Consider the following 27,362-nt stretch of genomic DNA (forward strand, 5'->3'; position numbering starts at 1 on the left):
GCAGTCTCCAACTCAGAGTCATTCTAGTTCCTAAACCACATGACTAGTGAATCAGGCTTTGTCTTGCCCACTCATAACATCAGGAGTTCACATACTGGGGCCAGGAGAGATGGGTCCATCAATAAACCCCTTGCTATGTAAATCTGAGGACTTGAGTTCAGTTCCCAAACATCCAGATAAAAAGCTGGTGACACAGCAATTGCCAGAAATCCAAGTTCTGAGGAGGTGGAGAAAGGAGGGAAGGCCCTTGGGCTTCTCTGGTCAACCAGCTCAGCTTAATTAGCCCCAATCAGTGAAAACCCTTGTTTCAAAAAGGAGAGTAACATTGACCTCTGGATGCACACATACACATGCACACACAATGCACACTCAGACACAATGAACACACATGTGCAAGAATGCACATGCACTCTTATGTGCACACATACACACACACACATACTCATACACACACCTGCATGAATGCACACATACACAGCACACTTACACATATATGCATGCACATACATGCACACACATGCACACACATACATACTCATACACATACCTGCATGAATGCACACATACACATGCACACTTACACATATATGCACGCACATACATGCACACACATACACGAATACACACATGCAGGAAGAGCCTACACATCCTCTGCGTTTATTTGGCCCAATATGTAATGACAGCAGATCCAGCACCAGAAAGCAGCAGAAAAGAATTCTTCCCCCAAACACCTCAATCATAACTGAGCATCACTTCCTATGTCCACCAAACCAAGATACTAGATAGGAGCCCTGAGTCACCAGTAGCTGACATACTCTGGGCATAAAATGCAGAGAATTCCCCAGGGGTGATCCCAAGAGTATAAATTAAGGTGTATTATTTACTAGGTGGAGTTTGGCTGTTTGGTAGATCCTGAACTGGCTCACAGGAGGTTATTTTACCTTTGCGCCCTCCCGGGAAGACAACTGTGGCATATGTCACAGGCTTGGAAGACATCAGAACTTTAGGAGGCAGAGGGGGCTGTGGGGGTGGGGCTGGGGGTTTCCCTGATGGTGGATCAAGAGAAGAGCCCATGTAGGTGGTGTCAAAGGAGGGAGGTGAGTCGAGCCTCAGGTGTGGTATGTCCGAGGGTAGTCCAGAGTCACTGCTATGGTGGGCTGCTGAGGAAGGGTCCTAGAATCAAAAGCAGAAAAGTCACACAAAGTCACTCTGCCTGAGTTCCCTTTAATGGGAAGCCTGAGATCATAATGACCCACTGTAACAATCCCAATATGCCAAAGGGACAAGAGGGCATCTTTTTGGCCAGGAATGGAGGCACGTGCACATACACAAGTGCACACACATTTGATCCCTGTATCAAAAGAGGTCAGGTTCAGCCCGGTTTACACAGTGAGTTCCAGGCTGGCCAATGGTACTTAGTGAGATCCTGTTTGTAACATAAAACGACAGCGTCTGAAAGTGGAAGTTCACACCTTTAACTGCAGCACACAGGAGGCAGAAGCAAGAGGCTCTCCAGGAGTTTGAGGCCAGCCTGGTCTACATAGTAAGTTGTAGGCCATCTAAGTATAAAGAGATCCCATTAAAAAAAGTAGAACGGGATGCTTTGAAGGCATCCTAACCAAGGCACACTCCCTAGAAAGGTACCTTCCCAGGAAGCTGAAGGTCTTTTCCCCATCTATTCAGTAGTGGGATGGGTCTCTTACCATGCCTGAGACTCCAGTGCTCCGGGATGGGCCACAGATACCAAGCCTGTTCCCTGGCAAGAGAGGACAATAGTCTAGCCTCTTGCAGAGTAGCCCCAAAGCCTCTCAAAGCCTCTCAAAACCTATGCAAGGGCATAACCACTTTCACCACTCTAGTCTCTAACCTCTACCCCTCCACCTCTGCACCCCACATGCCTGCCCTGCCTTCTTGCCCATTCTCTGGTTCTTCAGCTGCCTCAACCATAGCACCGCCCCCTGGAACTCTTCCCTCTTTTCCATCCTTTCTCTCCAACCCTGCTCCTACCCTTCACCAGCTCCCTCGGGCCTGCCCTAGCCAAGCCCCCTTTCCCGCTCTCCCCGCCAGCTGCTGGAACTCCTGCAAGATTTTTCAGGTGGGAAACATGCCTGGACGTCCGTTCTTGTCTTCAAAACTGAGCCGCTGGAGGAGGTAGATGGCTACCTACCTTTCTTTCTGGCCATCACAGCAAACAGCACCACAGCCACCACCAGCAGGCCCAGCAGGAGCACAGCACCCCAGATCAGAGGGATACTGAGAGATACAAAAGGATAGGCTGGTTTAGCCCCGGACCCTGAAGCGGGCTGCTGACCAAGAACCCTGGGGTAGTAGAGGAAACTGTCACTTTCTCTGGGACCTATAATTGAGAGGAGATGGAATGGAAGGAGGAGGGCGGGACCAGATGGGAGAGAGGAGAGACACATTTTTACACTGTCTTTGTTGGAGATCTACCATAGTGAAGGGACAGTTACTGACATGGACAGATGTCGGTCTGTCTGCTAATGGGAAGGTCACCAGCAGTGGGATGAGCTAGCAGCGATTCGATTTGAGACTGTTTTAAAATTTACTTGTGTGTGTATGTGTGTGTGTGTGTGTGTGTGTGTGTGTGTGTGTGTGTGTGTGCACATAAAGACATATGCATGCAAGTGGCTGCAGAGGCCTGAAGAGAGTCCCAAGTTCTCTGGAGCTGAAGTAAAAGGCCGCTTCGAACTGCTGGGGATGAACTCTGTCCACAGCAAAAGCAGCGAGTCTCTCCAGCTCTCCGTCTGAATCACGCCGCAGGTTAAAACCAGTTGTATGTTTAGTGCCCAGTTCCCCTGGCTCCCATCCCACTGCACTGGGCACCTGTTCTCACGCCGTCTGAACTCGTGAGGACCAGCACTTGCAGAAGGATCCAAAGAGGGGTCCTCGAGCTGACTTCCGGTTCCGGTTCTATAGGTTTCTTTTTCTTCCTCTGCTTCCTCCCCCTCTCCTGGGCTAGGAACTGAGCCAAAGGGAAACATTTAGTGAGTGCATGGCCCTTGTGGAGTGGCTTTTCCATAACCTGTTAAGATCTGAAGAACCTGGGAAATGAAGTTAAGGAAAGAGAGATACACACACACACCTCAGCCCCCACCCCCAGCCCGAGGAAGGCAGACTGGGAAGATACCGTTCTTCATTCTGTGAGTTAGGAAATAGCTTCGTCTCTTGGTATCTGTCTGGTTGTAGCCACAGTCATTTCCCCTCTAGCACCAGCTCTCACCCATGGTTCCCTGCATCTCTTCATCTCTGCCAGCTCTGTCCCACACACAGGTGTCTCTCCAGCTCAACCACACAACATCCAACCATCACTGTATGATCTTGTATCTCTTTTATTGTCATCTTGTATTCGCTTGTTGTTATCCTCAATGTCAACCTTGCTCTTGGCTCTCACAGCTCTCCAGCACGGACTTCCTTCCATGGACCTGCAGCCCCATGACCCCATCTTCAAGCTGACAGGATCCCATCCTGAACTGCCCTCTGGATTTACAACGATTCTGGCTCAGCATTAATGGGAGGCAAGACCCAATGACCTTTCTGATAACCCAACTAGTACCTGGATTCTATGTGATAACTCTTCTAGTCCTACAATGTCTTAACTTTGGCTGCAGGCTGCAGTGACGTGTTGCTGGGGGGTAGGTTTTGAGCCTTCAAAAGTCCATGTTATTCTCTCTCTCTCTCTCTCTCTCTCTCTCTCTCTCTCTCTCTCTCTCTCTCTCTCTCTCTCCCTCCCTCCCTCCCTCCCCCTTTCCCCTCCCCCCTGCCTTGTGCTTGTGGATCAGAATGTAAGCTCTGCTCCAGTGCTATGCCTTCTTGCCTGCTGCCAGGCTCCCCACCATGACAGTCATGGACTCGGTCTAGAACTGTAAACCCCCATTAAAACTCTCTTTTTCCCCCGGTAAGCTGATGTCTCATTACACCAATAGAAAATTAACTAAGCTACTCTCTGAAACTAAATACTTGCCCGAGAGACAGGCCATTCCTCCCCTGCCTCTTGCTCTACCCACCTACATGGGCATTCCTTTTATGCAGCACCTGCCCCACTGCAATGAGAGAAGCTCTGGTACCTGCTCCATCATCCCTCTTCCATTCTCCCCCTCCCAGCCAGACTGTAATTATTGCAGTCTGTCCTTTAGAGAGTTAGAACCTCGTAATACAACATACCTGCAATCCCAGCATTTAGGAGGCAGAGGATCTTTTCAAGTTTGAGGCCATTGTGGTCTATGTGAGTTTCAGGTTAGCCAGGGTCACATAGACCATGTTTTTAAAAGTGGAAAGCAGGGATGGGGAGATGGCTGAGTGGATAAAGAGCCTGCCACTGAAGCACGAAGAACTGAATTTGGATCGATAGCACTGTGTACAGACCAGACCTAAAGTGCATGTCTGTAACTCCTGCACTGGGACAGGGTATGGGGGGAGACAGTAGGGTCCCTTAACTCGGTGACCAGCCAGCCTAACAGAGCTCCAGGTTCCATGAGAGACCCTGTCTCTAAGGACAGAGTGGAGAGCAAGACACCCAACATCAACCTTTGTCCTCCACATGCTCACACGCACACATACACACACACACACACACACACACACAGAGAGAGAGAGAGAAAGAGAGAGAGAAGAGAGAGAGAGAGAGAGAGAGAGAGAGAGAGAGAGAGAGAGAGAGAGGAGGGGAGGCGAAATTTTAAATAATTGTTGTGGAGTAAATGTGAAGATGATCCAACAACATTCTACAACATTCTGACCCATCCCTTTTACTTCCAGGAAAACCTGAGAAATGGCAGTGACTTTGTCGTCAGGGGATTAGACATAAATTACAGCTCACAAAAGATGAAAGGTGCTATTACCTGAAAAAGCATCAGCCACCTCCAGCCTTCAGAGCAGCGTTTTAGTACCACTCAATTTTTTAAATTCGTTTTTTATTATTTTATTTTATGTGTCTGCATGTTTTGCCTGCATATATGTGTACACAGTGTATGTGCCTGGTGCCCAAGGGGACCAAAAGAGGACATCAGATCCCCTGGAACTGGAGCTTCAGAAGACTGTGAGCTGCCATGTGGGCGCTGAAAACTGAATGTAGACCCTCTGGAAAAACAGCCAGTGCTTTAAACCACTGTTCCATCTCTGCAGATCCCTAAAAATAGACCTCTATTTTTAGTTTTTTTGGTTTTTGTTTTGTTTTTTTGTTTTGTTTTGGGGACCATAGTTTCTCTGTGTGCCTCCTGGCTGCACTGGAACACAACTCTGTAGACCAGACTGGCCTTGAACTCACAGAGCTCTGCCTGCCTCTGCCTCTGTCTCCTGAGTGCTGGGATTAAAGGTGTGCATGTCTGGTACTCCAGAATAGTGTCTGCTCCTTGTTTTCCTCCCATGATGGGGAGCTCAGTACTGTCCCAGAAGCAACATGTATCCCAAACTTCACTCAGCTGAGTAAGACACACTGTCACATATCTAAACACACACACACACACACACACACACAAACACACACACACTAGAAGGCACACAAATGAATTGCTTTTTACTCTGCTTGAAGTTCCCATGAAGTAAAACAAAGATGGTATCAGCTTGGGAGAGTTGGAGGAGACACAGGGCCTTGGTGATACTGTGACAAAGCTACTGAGAGGGGCAGAGAGGAAGGTGGCTGTTCAGTTACTTATCTCTGGCTTCACAAACAGTTCCGTTACTGCTCAGTCCAGCCGAGCTGCCAAATGATAGCTCACCCCAATGCCTTCCTAGTAGGCCCCACACCCCAAGGCCCCAAAGAACCCCCATCACAGATCACCCACTGACTACGGGGTGGGGGCGGGGGCGAGCGGCTCAGGGCAACTCACCTGGTGGAAGCACCAGCAGGGAGATCTTATGCAGGGTTTGGGGTCCTGCGGCCCCTTCCACCACACAACCATACTCTCCTGTGTCCTCCTCCTGCAGGGTCACCATTTCCACCTGCAGGAGCCCCCCACCCATGTCAGTGAGGAATATGCGTCCACTTTCTGGAGCTCTTCGGTCCACCGCTGAGGTCACTAGTGGACGGCAGTCTTCCTGCAAGAACCGGCACCACACCTTGCGAGCTCTCACATCCTGGAGTCTGTAGTGACACTGCACTAGTATAGATGAGCCCACCGGCGCCTGTAGCACCTCAGGATGACTGTCAGCTGAGGCTTGGCCTGCGGACGAAGATGTGGAGGTGAGGGTTGGGGAGAAGCAAGCACGGTTCCTAGCCCCCTCGCGGACATAGGGACATAGGGAGCCAGTGGGAGTAACTACAGCATCTGTGATACTTAGGCTGGTGAAGGAGGCGTGGCTACATCTGCACCTTACCTGCTAATCTCAGGAGCAGCAGCAGCAGCAGGTAGCAACCCATGGCTAGGCAGTCAGTTGTAGGTTCCGAGGGTGGCCTCCTCTCTAAAACTACAGGCCCCTGGGGGCAGGAAACATCTGTCTCATGGAGTCACGTGGACTCTCCAGATATCCATAGAGGCCGAAAGTTACACTGGTGAGAATCTCCAAAGTTGGGGGCAGGGAGCTTTTCCAAGGATTTCTCTGCTCAAGGTTCAGAAGGCCCCGAGAGACCGAGAGACCGGTAGGCAAGTAAGGGAGAGGTTGGAAGAAAGGGGTCTGACTCTCCATCAAAGAGAGCAGGGAGAGGACCCAGCAACCAGAGGGTAGGAGAGTAAGGAGAGATAATCTCCAGTCTCCTATACACAGATCTGAAGAAAGCTGTGGAGGAGGAAATTAGCCATCTGATTCTCAAGTCTTTATGGGTGATTCTCCTAGTCTGGCTCTATTCATACACATACGGCCCCAGCTCCCAGGGACCCCCCAACTCCCTCACCATAACCTCTTCCCTAGAAACCTCTGGACCTGTCTTTGTCTGTGTCCCACCTAGACTCTCTAGATCCTTTTCAAACCCAACATCCTCAGTTCCAGGAAGGATGATTGTCTTTGGAGAGCACACACCCTCTTTCCTCTTGCCTTTCTGCAACCCACCCATTACTTGGCACAGGTCCTTCCTTTCTTACGTGTTCTTCCTGTTTTTATAACTTTCATGTTGTTCATCTCTTAATCCATTGTATTCAAGCTCCTAAAATCTACATATCCTTCTTCCATCCCTTCTATTTTCATTTTCATCCCTTTCATTTTCCTTTTGGAGATAAGGTCTCATGTAGCCCAGGCTAGCCTCAAAGTCGTTATGTAGCCAAGGGTGATCTTGAACTTCTGGTCTGATGACTCTACATCCAGAGTGTGGGAATTTCAGACTTACATCTCCACCTGGGTTTCTGTGCTGCTGTGGATGGAACCCAGGGCTGTGTGCATATGAGCGACCCCCCTACCTATGGAGATATTTCCCTGGCTCCTTTCTTTCTCATCCTTTCATTTTAAAAAGAGACTTGTTTACTACTATTTTATGTGTGTGATTGTTTTGCCTTTATGAGATCAGGAGAGGGTGCCTTATTCCCTGAAACTGGAGTTGCAGATGGTTGTTAGCTGCCATGTGGCTTTTGGGACCCGAGCTGTGTTGTCTGTGAGTGTTCCCACGTCCTACATGGTCCTGACAGTAGTTACAAAGCCCTTATGGTTCTGTATAACTGAGCATCAGATGTCCCTCAGAAGCTAGAGACTGGGAAACACCCAGAGACTCATATCCTTCCCTTCCTAAGAACATTTATACTGCAGAATAATGGTGTCTGTCTGGTTCTTTCTCTGTCTCTGCCACTCTCTAAAGAGGAAGAAGCATCAACAAGCCAGTGCATTACTGACAAAACCACCCCAGGAAGGAAAGGTTTATTGGAGCTCACTATCTTAGGGGAGGCTGGCCTGTTACAACAGCAAAGGCATAGCAATGGAAGCATGGGTTGTCTGGCCACACCATGGAGGCAGACAGGAAGTGAAGGGTGATTAGCAGCAGGCCCTAGCTGCTGTGACTCCTACAATTCCATACCTCCTTCCCCACCAGCACCACCAATGCTCTCAAGCACAGGAGCCTGCGAGGGCCATTTCAAAACCCTAGAGCTCACTTGTTTCTTGAACTGCAAGTCTATTTTGGGGTTCTTGAGATCCAGATTCACTGCCTACGGAGGAAGCATCTGGCTTCCAACTTGCCTGGGGTGGGGTTGGGCTCTCAGGAACCAGACAGAACATGTGATAAAACAGTCTGACAGAACTAGAGCAACATATAGGGAAGAACACATTGCCCTGGTGTAGAAGATAAGCTTCAGAGAACAACATCAAGATCTTCCCTTCCTCTTTTCCTCCCTCCTCTCCCCTGCCTATAACTGTTCTGGTAAGAATGATGGTACTCAGAAGAGACCCTCATGCCCCTTCTTTCAACTTTCAGACAGTTGAAGCAATGACTGAAGTCCTGGTGTCATCTCTCAGAGGGGGAGACTGTTCCTAGGGAGAGACCTTCACACGGTATAAGGATTGTAAAGCCCGGGCAATGCCGAGCAGAATCTAGGCAGAGACTGCCTCCTTCGCCTCTTGGCCTCTATTCAAACCCAAACCTCATGTTAAGACCCCAAGGGTGGGTGCTGGGGTGATGGTTCAGCAGATAAAGCACTGGCTGCATGAACTTGAAGACTGAAGTTTGGATCCTCAAGATCCTATCTCAGTGCTGCCTTGGTGTGGACCTGTAAGTTCATCCTCAAAAGACAGAAACGGGAGAGCCCTGAGTGTGTCAGCCAGAGAGACTAGCCTTAGCAGGTTTGCCTAGAGACCTTGACATAATAATAAGGTAGACAATCCATCAAGGATGTTTCTCCTGTCATTCCTCTCTTCCTCTCTTCCTCCCTCCCCCCTCTTTCTTTCTTGGAACTTTCAATGCAGACCAAGCTGGTCTTGAACTCAGAGAACCTCAAACTTCCAGCCTCTGCCTGTCTACTGTATGCATTAAAGGATATGCCCCCATGCCCAGCAAGAATGATTATTGACATCAACCTTGGGTTTCCACATGTATGAACAGGTACTTACATACACATGTACTCACACATGTAAAAACATACAGACACATGTGAAAAAATAGAGGAGAGAAAGATCCTGAAGATGGTTTGGGGACACCATGGGATCTTTTCGTTCCTATCCCCACTGTGACCTCATTGGGTACATTTTCTTTCTCTGCTTTCCCTAATATTTAGCTCTTTAATTGGCTGAGTTGAGTAACCAGGCTCTGACCTTAGCAGCTGAGTCACAAGTTTTCCTTCCTCCTCTCCTTCCCTCCCTCCCTCCCTCCCCCCTCCCTCTTCTTCCTTTTCTTCTTTCCAGGCACAGTCTGTTGATAACTGAAAGTACCTGGGAGCCCATTAGAAATTAAACTGAGCCCAATAGAGGGGATGATGGGACAACCCACTGTTCCTGTGTGCTGAGGACAGAGCAGGACTTCTGTCTTGACAATGCACATAACCCATGAGGTGTGTGCACCTGGGATGGTATCATACATTAAACTGAGATCTTCAGATGAATATGGTGGAGTGCTGGATCAGAGGGCCTCTGAGGAAGCATGATGTGCTGGGTTTTACAACGAGAAAGCCAGTGTTTGTACAATGTACTGAAGTTCTGGCCAAGGATTTCAATAAATGTTACATCTTACTTTGCAAAAATCCAGTGAGGACACAAGATGCCTCGGTGGATAAAGCTGCTTGTTGCCAAGCCTAACAACTTGAGTCTGATTCTTGGGATCTACATGGTGGAAAGCTGTAGACAGAACATCTTATGTCTGCATGGATGTGTCACCGGTCAATAATAAGTCCGATGGCCTATGACTTAGGCAGGAAATAGAAGGTGGGACATCCAGGAAGCAGAAAGAATTCTGGGATTGAGCCAGAGGGAAAATTCACTGGGAAGATATGATGACTCACATGGTACCTGAGCACAGGTTAACATAAATGGGTTATCTTAAGTGATGATCTAATAAGAAAAAAGCCTAGCTATATGGTCAAGGTATTTGTAAATATATTTTGAGTCTGAGTCTTGTTTTGGGGAACATGGGCTGGAAGAAAGAATGGGGCTTAAGATCAACAGAAAGACGCTAAGCTGTCCTCTAACCTCCACAAATACACAATGGTGTGTGTGCACTCATGTGCATGCTCATGTGCGTGTGTGCGTGCGTGTGTGTGTGTGTGTGTGTGTGTGTGTTTGCACATGCACACATGCATGTGTGCATGGGGGGAATACCTGAGGAGGTCAGAAGAGGATATCAGATCCCCTGGAGCTGGAGTTACAGGCAATTGTAAGCAGCCTAGTCTGTGTACTGGGAACTAAGCTTACATCCTGACTATCCCCTTTGCCTCAAATTCTTTCTGTTCACAGTTTCCTCATGTATTTGGTAATTTCCTTTGTGTGTCCCCTTGGACTGTCCTGCTCCAAATGGCACATCCCATATCCTTTGCACCCAGATTTATTTTTAATTTTTCCTCAACATATTATTGTGTTTATTACTACCAGATCCTCTCCCTAAAACATGAGCTCCAAGGGCAGAGTCTGTGCTGTGTCTCCAGGGCTCAGATTATGCTTTAAAAAATGTCAAAATGCACTTATCCACAAACAATGAGCAGGATGGAGCCGGAGAAAGGGGTGCCATGAATTTGAAGGGGAACTTGATCTCCAGGCTCTACTAGAGATGGGGACTAAGCACCCGTCCTTCCCTGAGCCTCTGTTTCCTCTCAGTACATCTAGGGCTGGGAACTATCTGTTCCAGCTCAGACACCATGACTCAGTCTTTGTCATTTCTCCAAAGAGGAAGTTGTGGATGGAAGCACAGCTCTGGGAGATGAACAGACAAGACAGTGGCTTGGATATCCCTGAGTGGCAGAAGTAGGGATAAGAGGAAGGAGCCAGGAGCTGGGAGGGGGCAACTGTCACCCATGGGTAGTCAATGAAGACAGTCCCACAAGGGGAGGAAGATGACCAGCTGTCCCACACAAGGACTTGGTGATCAAACGTAGGGAAGGGAAAGGAGGATGGCAAGATTGGAGCCCATGAGATGGAAGACATGACACCCCAAATGGTTACTGTTAATTGTCATCTCGACACAATGCAGAATCACTGGAGAGAGTCTCACAGAAGGGTGAGTAGATGAAGTTGGCCTGTGAGCATGTCTAAGGGAGTTGTCTGGATTTCATGCTGATCTCTGTGGAAAGATCTACCGGCAGCACCATTCCCTAGGAAGGACCTCTATAAGTGGTAATAGTGCAGGGAGGAGCTGACCATAGGCAGGCAAGTCTGCATCTGGTTTCTTTCTGCTCTTGACCATGAATGTGCTGCGCTTTAGGTCCTTGATGCCTTGACTTTCCTTCTGAGATAAGGTGTAATCTAGAATTTGAATTAAAATAAACCTTTTCTCACCTAAATTCCTTGTGTCACTGTTTTATCACAGAATATTTTATTATGGCTACAGAAATGAAACTAAGACAGTGTATCACCTTTTCCCCCTTTTCCTCATCCAGATGTATAATCTTACCTTGGGAATTATCTTAGTGGTAAACTCATGCCTAGCATGCACAAAACCAAGAGTTTAGTTCCAGACTGAGAAAGAAGACCTTTATGAGGCACAGAACTGTGGGACAGTAGATTGTGCCAGGCACTCGGGTTCCCATCTGAGACTGTAAGCATCTCCCTACTCCCTGCTAGATTCCTGGCTCGGAACACGGGTCCACACTCCCATGTCAGCCACATAGCCCAGAATAGAGTTCTCCAAGCTAATGAGGCCCAGAGGCTTTAGCTAATGAGCTTCCCTTCCCAAACATTTTTTCCTGAAAAAGGTATTCAATCTCTGGTCCACCCTGAGGAGTTGGTATGCACCCATTTTCCACAATGATCAGTCAGTGAACAGTATGGATAAACATGGACTGTCTTCTTCATCGAGAACCACCGTGGGAAGCACGGGAAACACTTGTAACTACCGAAGCCGCTGCCTAAGTCGCCCCCAAAAGACCTCTTTATGATTCTGGACAACTGCTGCTAAGCTAAGGACTTTCACAGATGATCCAAGCTGAATTTCCCATCCCCCCCCCCCAGCCCCTGGTTTGTTGATGTTGTCATTGTCGTCATCGCTCTTGACTCCTCTGTGTGGCACTATAGAGGCGACTGGATCCCCGGGAGTCAGTGAACCCCAATTTTGGCCTGCCACACCTTAGACTGCATTCTCCCACCCCCTTGAGTGGTGTCTCAGCATTAAAGCCCAGCACCTGGTAATAGTAATACAGGGAGACACAGTCAACCATTCCCCGAGTTTTGCTTCCCCCGTGGCTGTGCCCAACACCCCAGTGTCGGGGCAGAATGTGAACCCTCGCAGAACCAACTAGAAAGAGCAGGCAGTCCTGGGTTGGTGTGTGAGAGTGTTTAATGTCCAAAGTGCAGAGGTCAACAGGCAACCATCCAGCTGTCTTCCCTACTCAACACAGACGCAGACACCAGTATTCCTGCTCCCGAGATAGGTGGGCTTTAGGCAGGAGTGTCCCCTGAAGCAAAAGCAGCAGAAACAGAAGTCTTGGTGGTGGAGGGGAGAATATGCAGGCTGGATTGTCTCCTGGCTGGACTTAAGCTGTAATTCTCCTCCTCCTCGGAATTTTCTCACATACTTCTGGGTCCTGCAACAGATACCACTCAAGACTTCCATCCCTCCCCTGTCCATGCCCAAAGTCCTCCTAGCTTGCCTCACTCACCAGGGAGGTTCTGGAGTTGGTGCCCAGCATCTTGGCTGCAGTCCTGCCTACTGACCTCAGAAGTCTCCAGCTTCTGCCTGCCCCTGGCCACAGCCCAGAGGATGCTGGCTACAAGAAGCTTGCTCAGGAGGACACAGGCCAGGAGGAGGAGAACAGAAGTGGGTGGGAAGGAGGTCTCTCCTGATTGGCTCCTTGGAAAGAGGAGGGAGATGGTGGGTTAGAGGTGATTCACAGGATGATACCTGAATGTGGAGAAGAAACAGAGAAGAGCCAGGAATTCCTAGGGTCTGGGGAGGATCTTCATGTGGCTCACAGGAATCTGCTGTCAATTTTAGGTTCTACTAAGTGCATGAAACACATCCCATTTCCTCTGATGAGTTCTTCCCTGCAGGATGCTGTAATGATGTGTGGTTGGTGCATAGGCATGCGGCTGCACACATGTTCAGGGGATGTCAAACACTTCTATATTTGTACATTGGAATGGACCATCCAGAATAGATTCTGGTTCTCCCAAACAAGTGGGGCTTCAGTTTTAAGTACTAAGATTTATTGCTGAATTTTAGGGGCCTGTAGGATTTCTGAATGTACTTTTTTGAGTTGCTAAAAAGGGCTCCAATTTCTCAATTTCTAATCCCCAAACATCAGTATGCTTGTGGGCAGAAGAGGTAGTTAGACAAGATTACATCTGGTACTTTGCATGATCTGTTTGCCCTGGGACCTCCATCTGAAGTTGTTGTCAGGGGTCAGAGAAGGGACTGCTACTATACCTGGAGGTGCTGTGTTCCACTTGGGCACCTTCGAAATTCTCGGACTCTTCGGGAACCCAGAGATCTCCAGCATCTTGGTCATTTAAAGGGTCTGTAATAGACAAAACAGGAGGTCAAGGCCCTCTATTTAGGCCACTGCTGCTGGGGGAGGGAAGAGGCCCTGTATGTGCAGTAAGGCCCTCAAGGCTCCAGTCTTGTGTAAATCACATCATTAGCTTCCAGTCAATTCCCCAGCCTATAAGGGGGTGGGGTGGACATGCAGGTCAGGTGATAGAATGCTTGCCTACTATGCACAAAGCCCTGAGTTTGACCCCCAAAACAACAGGAGCTAGAAAGGATGGCACAGGCCTCTTGTGAACCCAGCACTTAGAAAAGATAGGAGGATCGGAAGTTCAAGGTCACCTTCTGCTAGAGAGTGAGTCTGAGGTCATGACAGACTACTCTTATAAGAAAGAGGGGCTACTGGGAGCATCTCCTTAATGATGGAAAAGTTTGACCTCAGCCTAGTACCTGGTGCCCCACTGGAGCCAACTCTGACAGCAACTCTCATCTTGTCATTTTCCTGTGAAGAGCAAATGAATAATGGGAGGCCTGAAAATCTTCTGCAAGTCATGCATGGTGACACGTGACCCCAACACTAAGGTACTGAGACAAGGGGATAGAGAGTTCCCGGTCAGCCTGTCTCAAAACAAACAAACAAACCCCAAACTTTACACCAGCACTACCACCAAACCATATCAAATATTATGCAAACTAAGGGGTACAGGGCTGGGTCAATGCTATTGAACTAGATGTCAGGAAGTCAGATCTCTTGAACCCCTCTTTAGGAAGGTGGTGGAAGTAAGGTTTATTAAAGAATCATAGTCTCTCTTGAGTCTAGATGTTCAATTCTTTTACAGAGGCCACAGTGGGGGCAGAGACCCAGATCCTTGAAGCAGCTCACCTACAGGCCTCTCTGCTAGTTCTGTAGACTAGGCAGAAGGCCAGACTTTTAAGAGGCCAGCTTCCCTCCAGTCCCCTCCCTCCACTGCAACTCAGTTCAGAGCATCCAAAAGACACCGCCATTTCTCTTCAAACCTATTTTTCTGGGGTGCTTAGGATGGAATCTGTGTATGTTAGGTAATGGCTGTACCCCATGATTTCTTTTGAGAAATGAGGCAATGTCGGCTGGTAGAGGGACAGACAGCACATTGCCCAGGTTGAGGGACAAACAACAGTACAATCAAGAGTTTATCCGCACCAGGTTGCCTTGTTGAATGAGTAGATGGAGTGGTCTGATACTCTTTTAAGAACCACACACAGTCGTCACATACTAATGGGAAGACAATTAGATTAACTGGCTCAAGGACACAAGGCTGGGACTAACTCATTGTCTGGATATAAACTAAAGAAAGATACCCTTCCAGCAGATGAAGGGCACACTGGATTTTAGTGTTCTAGATCCATAGGATGCATGCAGTATATTTTCCTAAGAGCAAGGAGATGGAGACAGCCCTTCACATGCATGCCTGAACCTCAGTGCTGTAAAGCCATTTCCTGTGAACTGAAACATGTCCTCATGGAGGGAGGAGAGAGGGCCATGAAACTCAAAGAGTAAAGAAGACATACAAGGTTCAGCCACCTTATGGAATACCACAAGATTTATACACACACCCCAAGGTGTGTAATCTGCCATTACAGTTGTCGGGGAGAAGAGACTCTAACCAGGACCTACAAGTTGTTCAGGGAGCTCCAGAGATGCAGGGAGACTCAGGGATGCAGGGAGCCCCAGAGATACAGGGAGCCTCAGGGATGCAGGGAGCACTAGAAAAGCAGGGAGCCCCAGGGATGCAGGGAGCACTAGAAAAACAGGAAACTCCAGGGATGCAAGGAGCACCAAAGTTGCTGTTTTTATGATTCATCAACCATGCTGGGATGGGTTTCTTGGATGACACAGTTGCTTTTGAGTTACCTGTAAATAAACCCTTGCCACTGCACCTACAAGTAGCCTTAGTATACTTACTAATTCACTAAGCTAGACCTGGAATGAATCATTCTTAGATCTGTTATGAACTAGATCTATGATGACTAATCTGGGACAGGTATTTGTTTATGTCCCCCTGAAAGAGCCCCACAACAATGAGACCTGGCCCAAGGACCAGCCAAGGTACTCACCCTCCAGCACCTCCACCAGGACCTTCTGTAGGACCTCAGCCTCTTGGCCTCGGAGGCTCTGACACTGGTAGAGGCCTGCGTCACCGGCTTGGAGGTTCCTCAGAGTGATGGTGACGGTTCCAGCAAAGGTGTCATCTGTGATGACTGTGCTCCCATTCCGCTTCCTCAGGAAGGCCAGCAGCCACACACCATGCGTACTCACCACACGGTGGCATGGGCCCTCCTCAACCAGCTGGCGACACCAGGCCTTTCGTCGTCCCCAGTGCCTCAAGGCGTCATAAGTACATGACACCCTCAGGGACTGGCCAGCCACACCCTGCAGCACCGTGGTGTTGAGGGCTTGGGACAGCTCTGCAGAAGAGAGATCCACTTGCCAGTTTTATCCGCCCACCAAATAGTGTCTGAGCATCTCCCAGGAGCAGCAAACTATACAGAAAGGATCCTTCTTTTAAAGAGCATAGGGTCTCTAAGGAGAGGCGGCACACCTTGGAACTAGCCTCCCCATCCCCTAAGATAGGGTCTCTGTGGCTTTGGCTGTCCCAGAACTCACCTTTTAGACCAGGTTGGCCTGTCCTGGAACTTGCTTTGTAGACTAGGCCAGCCTTGAACTCATAGACACCTGCCCCCTCTGCTTTCCTAGTGCTGGGTCAATGAGTGTATCACCTGACCACTTAGAAAATAAGAATCTTACTTTTTTTCCTATGCTTCCCAGGGAGCATTTGGAAGCTGCTTCCAGAATGCAGGGAACACAGTGTGTGCATGGTCATTAAGATAAGGTCTGGTCCTTGGGCACCTTCTACTGATGGTTTGAAATAGGATACCTCACCTGTGCACAAGATACTTAATGACTGTCCCCATGACAGGCCCTAGAATCAGCTAGGGGAAAACTTGTGAGGTTGCATATGAGGGATTTTTCTAGGCCAGGTTAGCCTATAGGTGTAGATTGTCCTAAAGCTGTTCTTGTTTTAATGCTAATTTCACTTCCCCAAGAAGGGCTGCCTAGTCAGGTACTCATGAAGTAACTTCATCTGAACCTTCCCATTTTAATTAGTAAAATAAAGGAGAGCCAGTGATTGGATGGGGTAAAGGAGATGGAGACATTAGAGGGTCAGTGGTCAAAAGATGGGAGAGGTCAGAGAATGGGAGGATGGAGAGAGGAGAATCCAAGATGGAGACCCAGAAGGATGAATTAGATCCAGGTGGGCTTAATTGGCATTAAATAGCTATGAACATTTAAGGATTTTATAGGTCTAATATCTTATACAGAAGGGCAGTTTGTATCTTTGTCTATTTGATGTAATCTTGTTGTGTAGAGGGTTTGTGGATTGGGAGCTTAATATATAAACTTGTATGAAAAGCTATTGGGCTTTAGAGTTGTGTTTGTGTTGGGATTTGGGCTAAAGAAACACCCTGGGACGGAGGCGGTAAACAAGAGGTAAAAACCGCCAAGGGAAGGGAGTTGAGCGGACAAAGTGAGCTCATGGGGGGAGCAACAGATGAGGGAATATCTGCCTCAGTTCTTTGGGCAGTAACATTCCATGGGCCAAAGTCCCCAGCTATAGAGAACTCTGACACTTCATTTATCTCTTGGCTTCCTGATTGAGCATGCAGTACTGCTGCCTCTGACCACCATGTCTTCCCCTCCAGGATGGATTGTATCACAGACACTACAAACCAAAATGGACCCTTCCTCTGCTGAGTTGCTGTTGTAAGATTTTTTTTTTCACAGCAACAAAACAATAAACACAGTGCAGAAATTAACACCATAGACCAAGCCATCTGTGTGCGTCTAGGGATCTGGCTATCTCTGCCTCTCGTGTCTCTGTTCCTGAGAGACAGGGATATGCCACTATAACTGGATTTTCTCATGGGCTCTGTGGATCCACATGCAGGTTAAGCATCATGCGAAAGAAAGATGTGTCTTTTTGTTGAAACCTCTGGAACCAGGATGTCTATTTTGCCTTCCTCATCTCGGAAGAGCAAGGTTAATGGGTCCTTGGAGCTCAGGCTGGTTCCCTGAGGGTGGGGATGACCCCTCCCTGTCCCTACCTTGCTGTCTGCCCTTCAGTCATCCATACTGGATGCCTCACTTTTCCTAACTTTGAACTCAGCTTCCCTATTTCTGTGGCTCTGTTCCTCTTTTAAGAAGAGCTTGTCTCAGAGCTATTTTGAGGGGAGACATGAGACTGCTATTTTGGGGATCCTCTTGGGCTAGAGGAGATGGCATTGGATCACCCACCAAGTTGTGGCCAGGGCAGGGGGACAAGGGTTCACCCAAACTTTCTACCTCTTGTATCCTGTCTTCAGCTACTACTGGGATGGAAACATGAAAGGGGGGATCAGGGAGCTGGTGGCCTGCCTTTCAAAACTAGAGACCTCTGTCCACTTAGGGGTAGGTAGTCACAGGTGAGGGTACACTGATAAAGCCTTCAGCATCCTTACCTCCCACTGAGCACTGAGGTCAAATATGGGAGGGGCTCCAGAAAAAAGCAAATCCTAGTCTGTCTTTCTCCCTTCTCTCCCATCCTGCCCCTCCACTTATGATGTAAGTGCTTCTTGAGTGTTCAAGCGCCTCGTTGGGTCCCCTACCTCACAGCAAGTCCTCCACTGACCAAATCCAGAAGCCCCTAAACCCTTCCTGGAGGTGGGTGCTAATCCTGGGGAGGATGGTGTGAAGAACATGAGCCAGTGAGGAGGAAAGCAGAGTCAAAGCAGGACACTTGAACATGCCAGACTCCACCCTCCATTACAGTTCCCCTCTATGCCACCCGCCCCCCACACCCCAGCCATCTGCTCAAGAAAGGTGAGGAAAAGAAAGCTTTGTAGAAGGTGGGTCCCACCTGTGACCAGCAGCAGGAGAAACAGATGGAGAGGTCCCATGGCACCCTTCCTCGGCCAGCTGGAGAGGACAGACACAGGGGGTCCCTTGTGCAAGATCTTGCTTTTCCCTTGAAGTGCAGAAAAGAGATGACCAAACTAGTCAGGCTCAGCCCACAGGAACTGTGCTCCTGGATTGAGCAACAGTCGGACTAGGGTAGGCGCTATGATTCAAGGAGGGAGAAGGGGATAAGGGAGGAAGGAAAGGAGGCTTCTGCAGTGAAGGCCAGCTGTCTTCCTGCAATGCTGGCGTGGGCGGCCCTGCATCGCCAGCACCGGACAGGCTTTTAAGGTTCTACCTTCTTGCAAAGCCTCAATTGGGGGCCATTATCCGGGCACTGTAACCAGGGTATCTGCCATTTCCACTGGTCCCAGCCTCCCCTAGAATGAAGGACAGCTACTTCTTAGGAGGCTGACATGTCACCAGGACACAACCCTGTTGTGTAAGGCAGCAGCTAAGGATGCAGGCTGGAGCCAGAGTTCCCATTGGCTGTGTGTATGCTCAGGCCTGTTTCCATTGGCTATGTGTATGCTCAGGCTTGTTCCCATTGGCTGTGTGTATGCTCAGGCCTGTTCCCATTGGCTGTGTGCATGCTCAGGCCTGTTCCCATTGGCTGTGTGTATGCTCAGGCCTGTTCCCATTGGCTGTGTGTATGCTCAGGCCTGTTCCCATTGGCTGTGTGCATGCTCAGGCCTGTTCCCATTGGCTGTGTGCATGCTCAGGCCTGTTCCCATTGGCTGTGTGTATGCTCAGGCCTGTTCCCATTGGCTGTGTGTATGCTCAGGCCTGTTCCCATTGGCTGTGTGCATGCTCAGGCCTGTTCCCATTGGCTGTGTGTATGCTCAGGCCTGTTCCCATTGGCTGTGTGCATGCTCAGGCCTGTTCCCATTGGCTGTGTGTATGCTCAGGCCTGTTCCCATTGGCTGTGTGTATGCTCAGGCCTGTTCCCATTGGCTGTGTGTATGCTCAGGCCTGTTCCCATTGGCTGTGTGTATGCTCAGGCCTGTTCCCATTGGCTGTGTGTATGCTCAGGCCTGTTCCCATTGGCTGTGTGTATGCTCAGGCCTGTTCCCATTGGCTGTGTGTATGCTCAGGCCTGTACCCTTTTTAGCCTCATTCCACACATCTGTAAGGGAATGAGAGACTGTTGGTATGAACAATATCCTGAGGTAAAAGGTGCTTCCCTACAATCAAGGGTCCAGATGCATGAAAGCCCTCAGCGAGGGTTAACTGTCTATTACCCCAATCAGCAGGGGATGGGACAATGGGCAATCTCTGGTGTGTTTCAAAAACCCCTTCCCTGGGGAACTGCAAACAACATCCATTCCCTCTCATAAGATCTCAGCCACAAACTAAAGTAAGATTCCAAACTTCACCCTGTCTTAGTCCCTGTTCTATTGCTGTGAAGAGACACCAAGACCAAGGCAACTACCATAAGAGAAAGCGTTTAACTGGGGCTCGTTTACAGCTTCAGAGGCCTAGTCCATTATCATCGTGGCAGGCAGCATGACAGCGTGCAGGCAGGTTCTGGAGCGGTAGCTGAGAGCTACATCCAAATCTACAGGCAGAAAGGGAGGAGAGAGCATGCGCACACTTTTGCCTGTTCCCCAACTTCCGCTAAAGAGCTGAATGTCCCCCTCAGTGCACACATGTCCACACAGCCCAATCTTCTGACCATCCAGTGACACAGCCTTAGCATTTCCTGGCGTTCTAGAGGACAGGGATTCCACGGGTGGAGCTCCCCATGAGGGATGGTCGCGGCACAGGGTCCCACATGTGCCAAGGCACAAAGGTATCTAGCAGGTCAGGGGTGGAGCTCAGAAGATCTGAAGGCATCCTCAGCCTGGAGACAGAGCTGTGCCAGAGGTCATGAGCAAAGAAGCCAGGAGTCTGGAGGTGCACTGACTGGTTTTGGTTCTGGTCTTTGATGTCATGATATGTCTCTTTAGTCCTCTGTGGTCATCAGGAAGAGCACCTGGGGTGGGAACTCCTGAGGAATACAAGACAGAACTTCATAATCGACAAACAGTCCAGTTCACAGAGTGGTCCTAAATCACTGTACACAAAGCATTCTTGGGTCATGTGTGTGTGCATGTGTACTTGTGTGAGTGTTGTGAGGCCAGAGGTGTCTTTCCTCAGGCACCGTCTGTTAAGGCCTAGATGAAATGTTAAGGCCTAAATAACCATTACCTCACTAGCCTGCCATTTTGTGCTGCTACTAATATTCTAAGGAAACTTTCTTGTATGTTGTCTCTGCTGTTACTAGGAAACTTTCTCAAGCCCAAGTTAGTTAGATGTTCTGTTGTGTTCTGTGCCCTTGGAAACAATCATGACAGAAGTCAGTAGAACTGCTCTCTATAGTTACTTACAATGAGCTTGGACCAGAACCAACCACCCGGCAGCACTTTCTGCACCTGTGTATGAGCTTTTATAGCTTGTGCTTTTATAAGCTGCCCTTGGGATGAAGCCCAACATAAGAGAGGCATCTGCACCAATATAAAGAACTATTTGAAATAACACTTCCATCTTGAGTAGGGGTCAGGTAAAGTTTGTGTTTCCAAGACCTCTCTGGAAAAGGGCATCCTACCTGGCAGAAAGAGACGTGTACATGGGTAACTAATATCCTGGTTGGCAAGTTAAGACATGAATATTAGACAAGTTCTCTGCCACACTTGGATATCCCAGCCAATGGGAGCAGGATAAGTGTACAACAAAGACATGTTTGGAAGGAAATCCCCTGTCCCTGAATCCAGATTGGCAGAATAACTTGACACAGATGTTTGTTGATTTTAACTCAATGTCACAGTTCGGCTCCTGAGCCTGAATAATGGCTCTGATCAATCAGTCCTGGGGAATATGTTCAATGAACCATCCCTATCTAACTGAGATCGGTGCTCAAGTGGTTTGGGGGGTGACTGCTGAACACCAACACCATCTATCCCATCTCTTGAGGCAGGGTCTTGGCATGAAATTCACCAATTGGGCTACACTGTTTGTTCAGTGAGTCCCAGGGATTCACCTATCTCTACCTGCCCAGAGCTAGGATTATATGTGCACATCACTATGTCTGGGTCTTTTTCCTCCAATGACTGCATCTAACTGTAGTGATTTATGCTACATAATTTTATATACAATGGATAACAACTGTTAATTCTGAGATTCACCAGAGAAAACCAACTCCCCCTTTTTGGCCAAATTTGAAACATACCATATTAAATATTAAATACTGACTAAGAGATGGACGTTGGTCAGGACCATTTTCCAGAATTTCCCAGCCAAATGCCCTGAGATAAGTGTTGCAAGGGTTTAAAAGACCAAACCTATAGGCCACTCTACTTTCCCATGGGGCTTTGTTATTTCCCAAAGAACTACAACTCCCAGCATTCCAAGAAGTTACTGGGTCCTTGGGCAGGTGGAGCTTACTGGTTAATTTTGGGCATTGCACAACGTATTTAATGATATATCCATTCTGACCTAAGACTGTGAGGATGAAATACTTTCAGCTTATGAGCCTTTCAAATAGTTATTTTATGAGTTTTGTCATCACTTGTTGCACATTTTGTGTTGGGTAAATCCTTCATCTTCCTAGAAAATAATGAAAACACTCGGATGTTTTCACCTGGCTTTTTATGTGGACCCTGGAGACTGAGCTCAGGTCCTCATGCTTGCAAAGGAAGCACTTCGTGACTGAGGCATCTCCCAGCCCCACCCTCCATGCCACATGCATTTTATTGGTTTAAAAAAACAGGGATACAAACTAGTCAGCACATGGTTGGCAAAGACAACTCCTCTGTGTCTATTTTTAGTCTCTAGTTCCCGCCCTGCTTCTACTTTCTTTCCTTCCTTTGTACTTTATTTGCTAAGTAAACCAGATAGTTCACCCCACAGGGTTGTCTACAGTGTATGGCCTGCTGATTTACCCCAGTGCTGCTTTCTTTTCTCCTCTGGCCTCTACACTTCCTTACGTTGACTTAACTGTGGAGGAGAAGCTTTGTAAATATGTCATAGGTAGTGGTGTGGTCCCAGGGCCCTCAACCAAGGGGCAGGGCTTTCTTTCCTGTGACAGTAGTAGTGTGTGCTTGATTCATTAGGGGCTGTGTAGGTGTGCTGCTGTAGTTGATTAAAGATACTCAAATCACCCCTAGGTCAGCAGCCTGAGTTCCTTGGTTCCTTGCAACTCACACCAATGTTCTGGATTCCTGATAAAAGACACACACACACACACACACACACACACACACACACACAAGAGTGCAGCATTCTATTTTAATATGCCTTAAACAGCTTAATGGTTGGGCCACTCCCAAACTTCCATGTTGCTAATGCCTCCCCTCTGATACTCCTGAGTTATTAATTACTAAAATCTATAATCTATATTTGCTACCATAGACTCAGCTGGGGAGTGGATGCCCTGGGGCCACTCTTCTCCGGCTCTTACGTGGTTTCATATGCTTTCTCCTCTGAACTCTTAAGCCTGGATCTTATTCCTTTCCCGGGATGGTGAATCTCCTTTCCCCTCAGTCCCCTTGCCCGGGAATCCTAAAATTTTGCCTGTCTTTCTGCCCAACCATTGGCTGCTGGAAACTTTATTTACCAATCAGAAACACCTGGGGGCAGGGATCCTCAGCATCTTACATACAGATTCTCATGCAATTTTGAGAGCACAAATAGCATAATGCAAGCATTAGACCAAATTCACAACAGAGGTGAATGCTTCTTCTTCACCGTGAGACACAATTTGTTCAGAAAAGCAAAGAATAGGGGTGTGTGAGATGGCTTAGTAGTTAAGACAGCTGCTGTTCAAGCCAGATGACCCAAGGTTATTAAATGGGACCCACCCTAGGGAGCAAGGAGACTCAGAGTTGTCCTCTGACATTAAACATATGCTCACACGTTGCACACATACATATTAATGTGTGTATTAACAGTAAGTAATTTTAATAATAAGTGATTTTTAAGTGAGAAGAAAAGGTGAAGAGCAGGCTGTGCTGCCCACCCGTGATCCCACTCCTGGGGAGGCTGAGCCACAGAGAGTCTCCATCTCAAAATAAAAAGTAGGAGTGCTTCATTCTCTCATTTATAAACTGTTTTGTTGGTGGTTGGTTGTGATATTTTTTATACAAGTGTACTGTTTTATTAGAAATTCTAGTTTCCATTAATATCCTTTAATGTTTTTTTTTTTTTTTTTTGAGGTATAAAAGTACAGGGTAAATAGATTTGATATATTTAAGATTCAATGTATTTAAATAGACTTGATCCATTAATAGATTGATACATTTACATTTGAAACAGCTTAACTTTAAGAGACATAAATTTGCTGGCAGCAAACTCATACAGATTTGCCTGCCTCTGTTTCTCAAGTGCAGGGTTCAAAGGCACCACCATCCCGGGCACTGTAGCTATTGCTTCTGTTGCCATGGGAACCACTCAGTCTTTGACCCCTGGTTAGTTACCAGGTCCTTCCAGTTGATGTTAGCCCACCATCTTCCTTGCCATAAGGCATGACAAGATGCCTAGGACCTGGCTTGTCCATTTCTTATTTATACTTGGCTCAGTCCACTTCAGGGAATGTACTTTCAGTTTTAGTGAAAAGAGGTATTTTAATGCCAGGCCTGTGTCATAGTTTCTTCTCCCATGGCTGTAATAAAATACTCAGACAAAAGTGGCTTTAAAATGAGAGGGTGGCTCATGGTCCCAGCTTGTAGTGCATTAGAGTGGGAAGCCATGGTATCAGGGGCTTGAGCATTACAACGCAACCACAGTCAAGAAGCAGAGAGAGACAATCCATTTTTTCTGGTACTCAACTGCCTTTCTCTTTTTTTAATTAATGGTCCTATAAATGTAATTGGGATGATCTCCTACAGCCAGGTTCCAAGACCCATCCCCAGGCAATTCTAGAGCTGATCAAGTGGACTGTGAGCACTATTGTTTGTCTTAACAGAGGCCTGTGATCCCAACAGTTGTCAAGCCAAGGCAGGAAGATAGCTTTAAAGGCCAGCCCGTGATATGTAGGGAGAGTCTGCCCCAAAATAATTTTAAAAAGAATAAGTATTCTGTTGGGGTAAATATTAAAATGTGGTTTAACCTTTTATCCTGCTCTTTTCCAGCTCCCACAGGGTCATCTGATACTATGGGCATCTCTAACTTGGCTCTCTACACTGCCTCGAAGAACTCAGGGGCAGTTCACTCCACCACCCCTGCTGCTTCTGTCCCGGGTGTTGTGTTCACTCACTTCCCCTTGGTGTGTTGTTGCCAAGCCTTAGACACACATCCCAAGTCTGCGGCAGGCTTTATGCATTCTACAACTACACCCTTTGTATTTTATTTCAATTAAGTAGTCACATCAAAGAACACACCAAACTACTCTGATCCAATAGGTAGAATATAATTTGCCAACCTAGATAAGTCAAAGGATCTTGTACAATTCCATCCCTTATAAAACATTCACAACAACCTTATTTATAAAGAGATGCTCCAAGAGAAACATACACATCTGTCTCCATCTTCGCTCCTCCCAGAATCTTCCCCTCCTCCCCCTTTTCCATTTTCCTAGCCTGCAGTGTACGTGATCATCTGTACAAGTATATTTTATTCTGGTGTTGTCATCTTGGACACTCACTACCTCCATCTGCCAACCTAGACCTAGTCCTGGAGGCTTCTAGTCTCTGTACAATCGCATCTAGGCCTAGGATGTTTCCAACCTCTGAGACTAACTTCTGAATAAGTGCATCTTTTCTAGCTCTTTCCAAACCGTGGCTAGCTGGTCAATTCAGCTAGCTGTTCTGGTTCAAACTCTTCTTCAAGATGACTGATTCAATCTGACTTCTCTCTTGGCCTCTGACGTTTTGCTCTGCTTGGCCTGAAACTTACTCTAGCAATTCGTTCTAATCTTCTGGCTTCTTCTCGTTCTCTGGCACACCTGTCTTCACCTGTGTCTAGCTTGTTCTCTCTTCAACTTGTCTCTGTAAAGCTCTACTGGTAACACTGCCTCTGCTCTCTCTGCACTACCCCTCAAGTAGCTTCCCTTTCTTCTCTCTTCCCTAGAGAGTTGGGCATATCCTACCTATTCTGATAATCTTTCTCTGATTCATCATGTTGTCTGCCACTCAGACATCACATTACCTTCATTGATTGGGATTAGAGGTGTGTACTAAGGATGTGTCTGTACTTCAGCCAGAGGGATTAAAGGTGTGTGCTAAGGCTGAGTCACATTATAACTAGAAGCAGGTTCTTTTTTTTTCTAGTAAACACAATCTCAGAGTTCACAGTGTGATTTAATATCCTGCAACAATATCAATTTGGTACAGCCAAGAATCACCTGAGAAGACAGTTTCAGTTGAGGGTTGTCTAGAGCAGTCTGACTGTGGGCATGCCAGTGGAAGAGAAATAAATGATGGCCTTCACTGTGTTAATTGATGTGGTAAGACCCAGCCCACCATGGGTGGCACTATTCCCTAGGTAGGGGATCCTGGACTAGATAAGTAAAAAGGGGTGGCTGAGCACAAGAATCATGCATTTACTTATTCTTTCTGTGCCTTTGAACCTGGACGTGAGTAGCTTCTTTAAGTTCTTACCTTCACTTCTCTTCAACAGTGACTGTAACCTGGAATTGTAAACTGAACAAATCTTTCTTTCTTCCAAAGCTGCTTTTGTCAGTATATTTTGTCACATCAACAGAAGTGAAGCTATAAGGACCACGATCTGGATACTATAGGGTCTCATTGGTACAGGGCTAGTCACTGACTCTAGGCTTTTTTTAGTGGGTGGAGGCAAGAAATCTTCAATTCCTTATTTTTTAAGATGGCCTTTAATATAGACCAGGCTAACCTTAAACTTGCTTTATACCTTAGGATAGCTGTGATTTTCTGATCCTTCTGCCTCCACATCTCTAGTACTGGGATTACAGGATTACACCCAGCCATTGACTAATTGCACAGACACTTTTAATAGAAAACAAGACCATTGAGATAGCTCAGCAGGTGAAGGCTCTTGCTGCCTAAGAGTTTAATCCCTAGAACCCCCATAGAGGTAGACAGAAAGAATCAATGCCACAAAACTGTCACCTGATCTCTCTCTACATGCAGATTGTGTCGACTATGACCCCCCCACAATAATAAAGTAATGCATAGAAAGAAATTCATAATTACAGATAAAGTAAACACCTTCATCTTGTGTCTTTGTCTCTCTTCCACACCGAGAATCCCACCCCCAAACCGTCGTGTTAGACTCTCAAATATTAACTCACTTGCTCTGTCTCACATAGGTGGCACAAAAGTCACAACACAGTGACAGTAATGCCCCTGCCAACAGTGTGCTCTCTGGCGCTGTTATTACTTTAAATGTCGTTTTTATTCTTAGGGCTTATTGCACCCGAGGAAGCAGACAAACTGCTATGCAAAGCTGGTACTCGGTTCATGTGTTTCTTTGCCTTCTGCCTGCCTTTCCTCACCCTTCCTCCTCTTCCTCCCTTCCCTCTGCTTCTCACTCTTACCCTGTATATTCTCCCCCTCCCTCCCTTTCTTTTATGATCTCCTTTGTGACAGTATGATGTAATAAATCAATATTTGGTCTCTATATCAAGTTCTTGAGACAGAATCCCTAATGTCCTTGTAGATGTGGGTAGTCTGCCAGGAAAGTACTTTGTACAGTTTGGGGTTTTTCCACTTTGGATTCCTGACTTTGTTCTCCCAAGATATTTGTAGTTGTCTGAATGGGGAACAGCTGACAGGAACACCTACATTTTCTAAGTGGTAGGAGCCCCTTGGCAGGCTCTGAGGTAGCATCAAGATGGGGACTGGTTGCCAGGGGAACCAGGGCTAAGAGGGCTGGGAAGTCAATCATAGCTATTGATCTTGGTGATGATGAAGATTCTGTGACAAAACAGCTCAGGGAACT

At 47.5% G+C, this 27,362-nt stretch overlaps 2 protein-coding genes across 2 annotated transcripts; both read right to left on the bottom strand.

Annotated features, from left to right (window-relative positions):
- Positions 1–725: 725 nt before the first annotated feature.
- TREML1 (triggering receptor expressed on myeloid cells like 1) lies at positions 726–6,373 on the bottom strand (the record flags this gene model as incomplete). The annotated part of the gene is made up of 6 exons (XM_080917440.1): positions 726–1,173; positions 1,704–1,756; positions 2,168–2,253; positions 2,845–2,983; positions 5,844–6,176; positions 6,331–6,373. The coding sequence occupies 6 exons, from the start codon at positions 6,371–6,373 to the stop codon at positions 877–879; spliced, it is 951 nt and encodes a 316-aa protein (XP_080773566.1). The 3' UTR covers positions 726–876.
- A 5,970-nt stretch (positions 6,374–12,343) lies between these two features.
- Positions 12,344–18,535, bottom strand: TREM2 (triggering receptor expressed on myeloid cells 2). The gene is made up of 5 exons (XM_080916634.1): positions 18,430–18,535; positions 15,590–15,940; positions 13,436–13,526; positions 12,669–12,859; positions 12,344–12,593 (listed from the first exon to the last, which is right to left on the bottom strand). Exons 1-5 carry the CDS (start codon positions 18,467–18,469, stop codon positions 12,577–12,579), a joined length of 690 nt encoding a protein of 229 aa, XP_080772760.1. The 5' UTR covers positions 18,470–18,535; the 3' UTR covers positions 12,344–12,576.
- Positions 18,536–27,362: the final 8,827 nt, after the last annotated feature.

Source organism: Micromys minutus (genome assembly GCF_963924665.1).
Source record: "Micromys minutus genome assembly, chromosome: 5".
In the NCBI taxonomy this organism is placed as follows: Eukaryota; Metazoa; Chordata; class Mammalia; order Rodentia; family Muridae; genus Micromys; species Micromys minutus.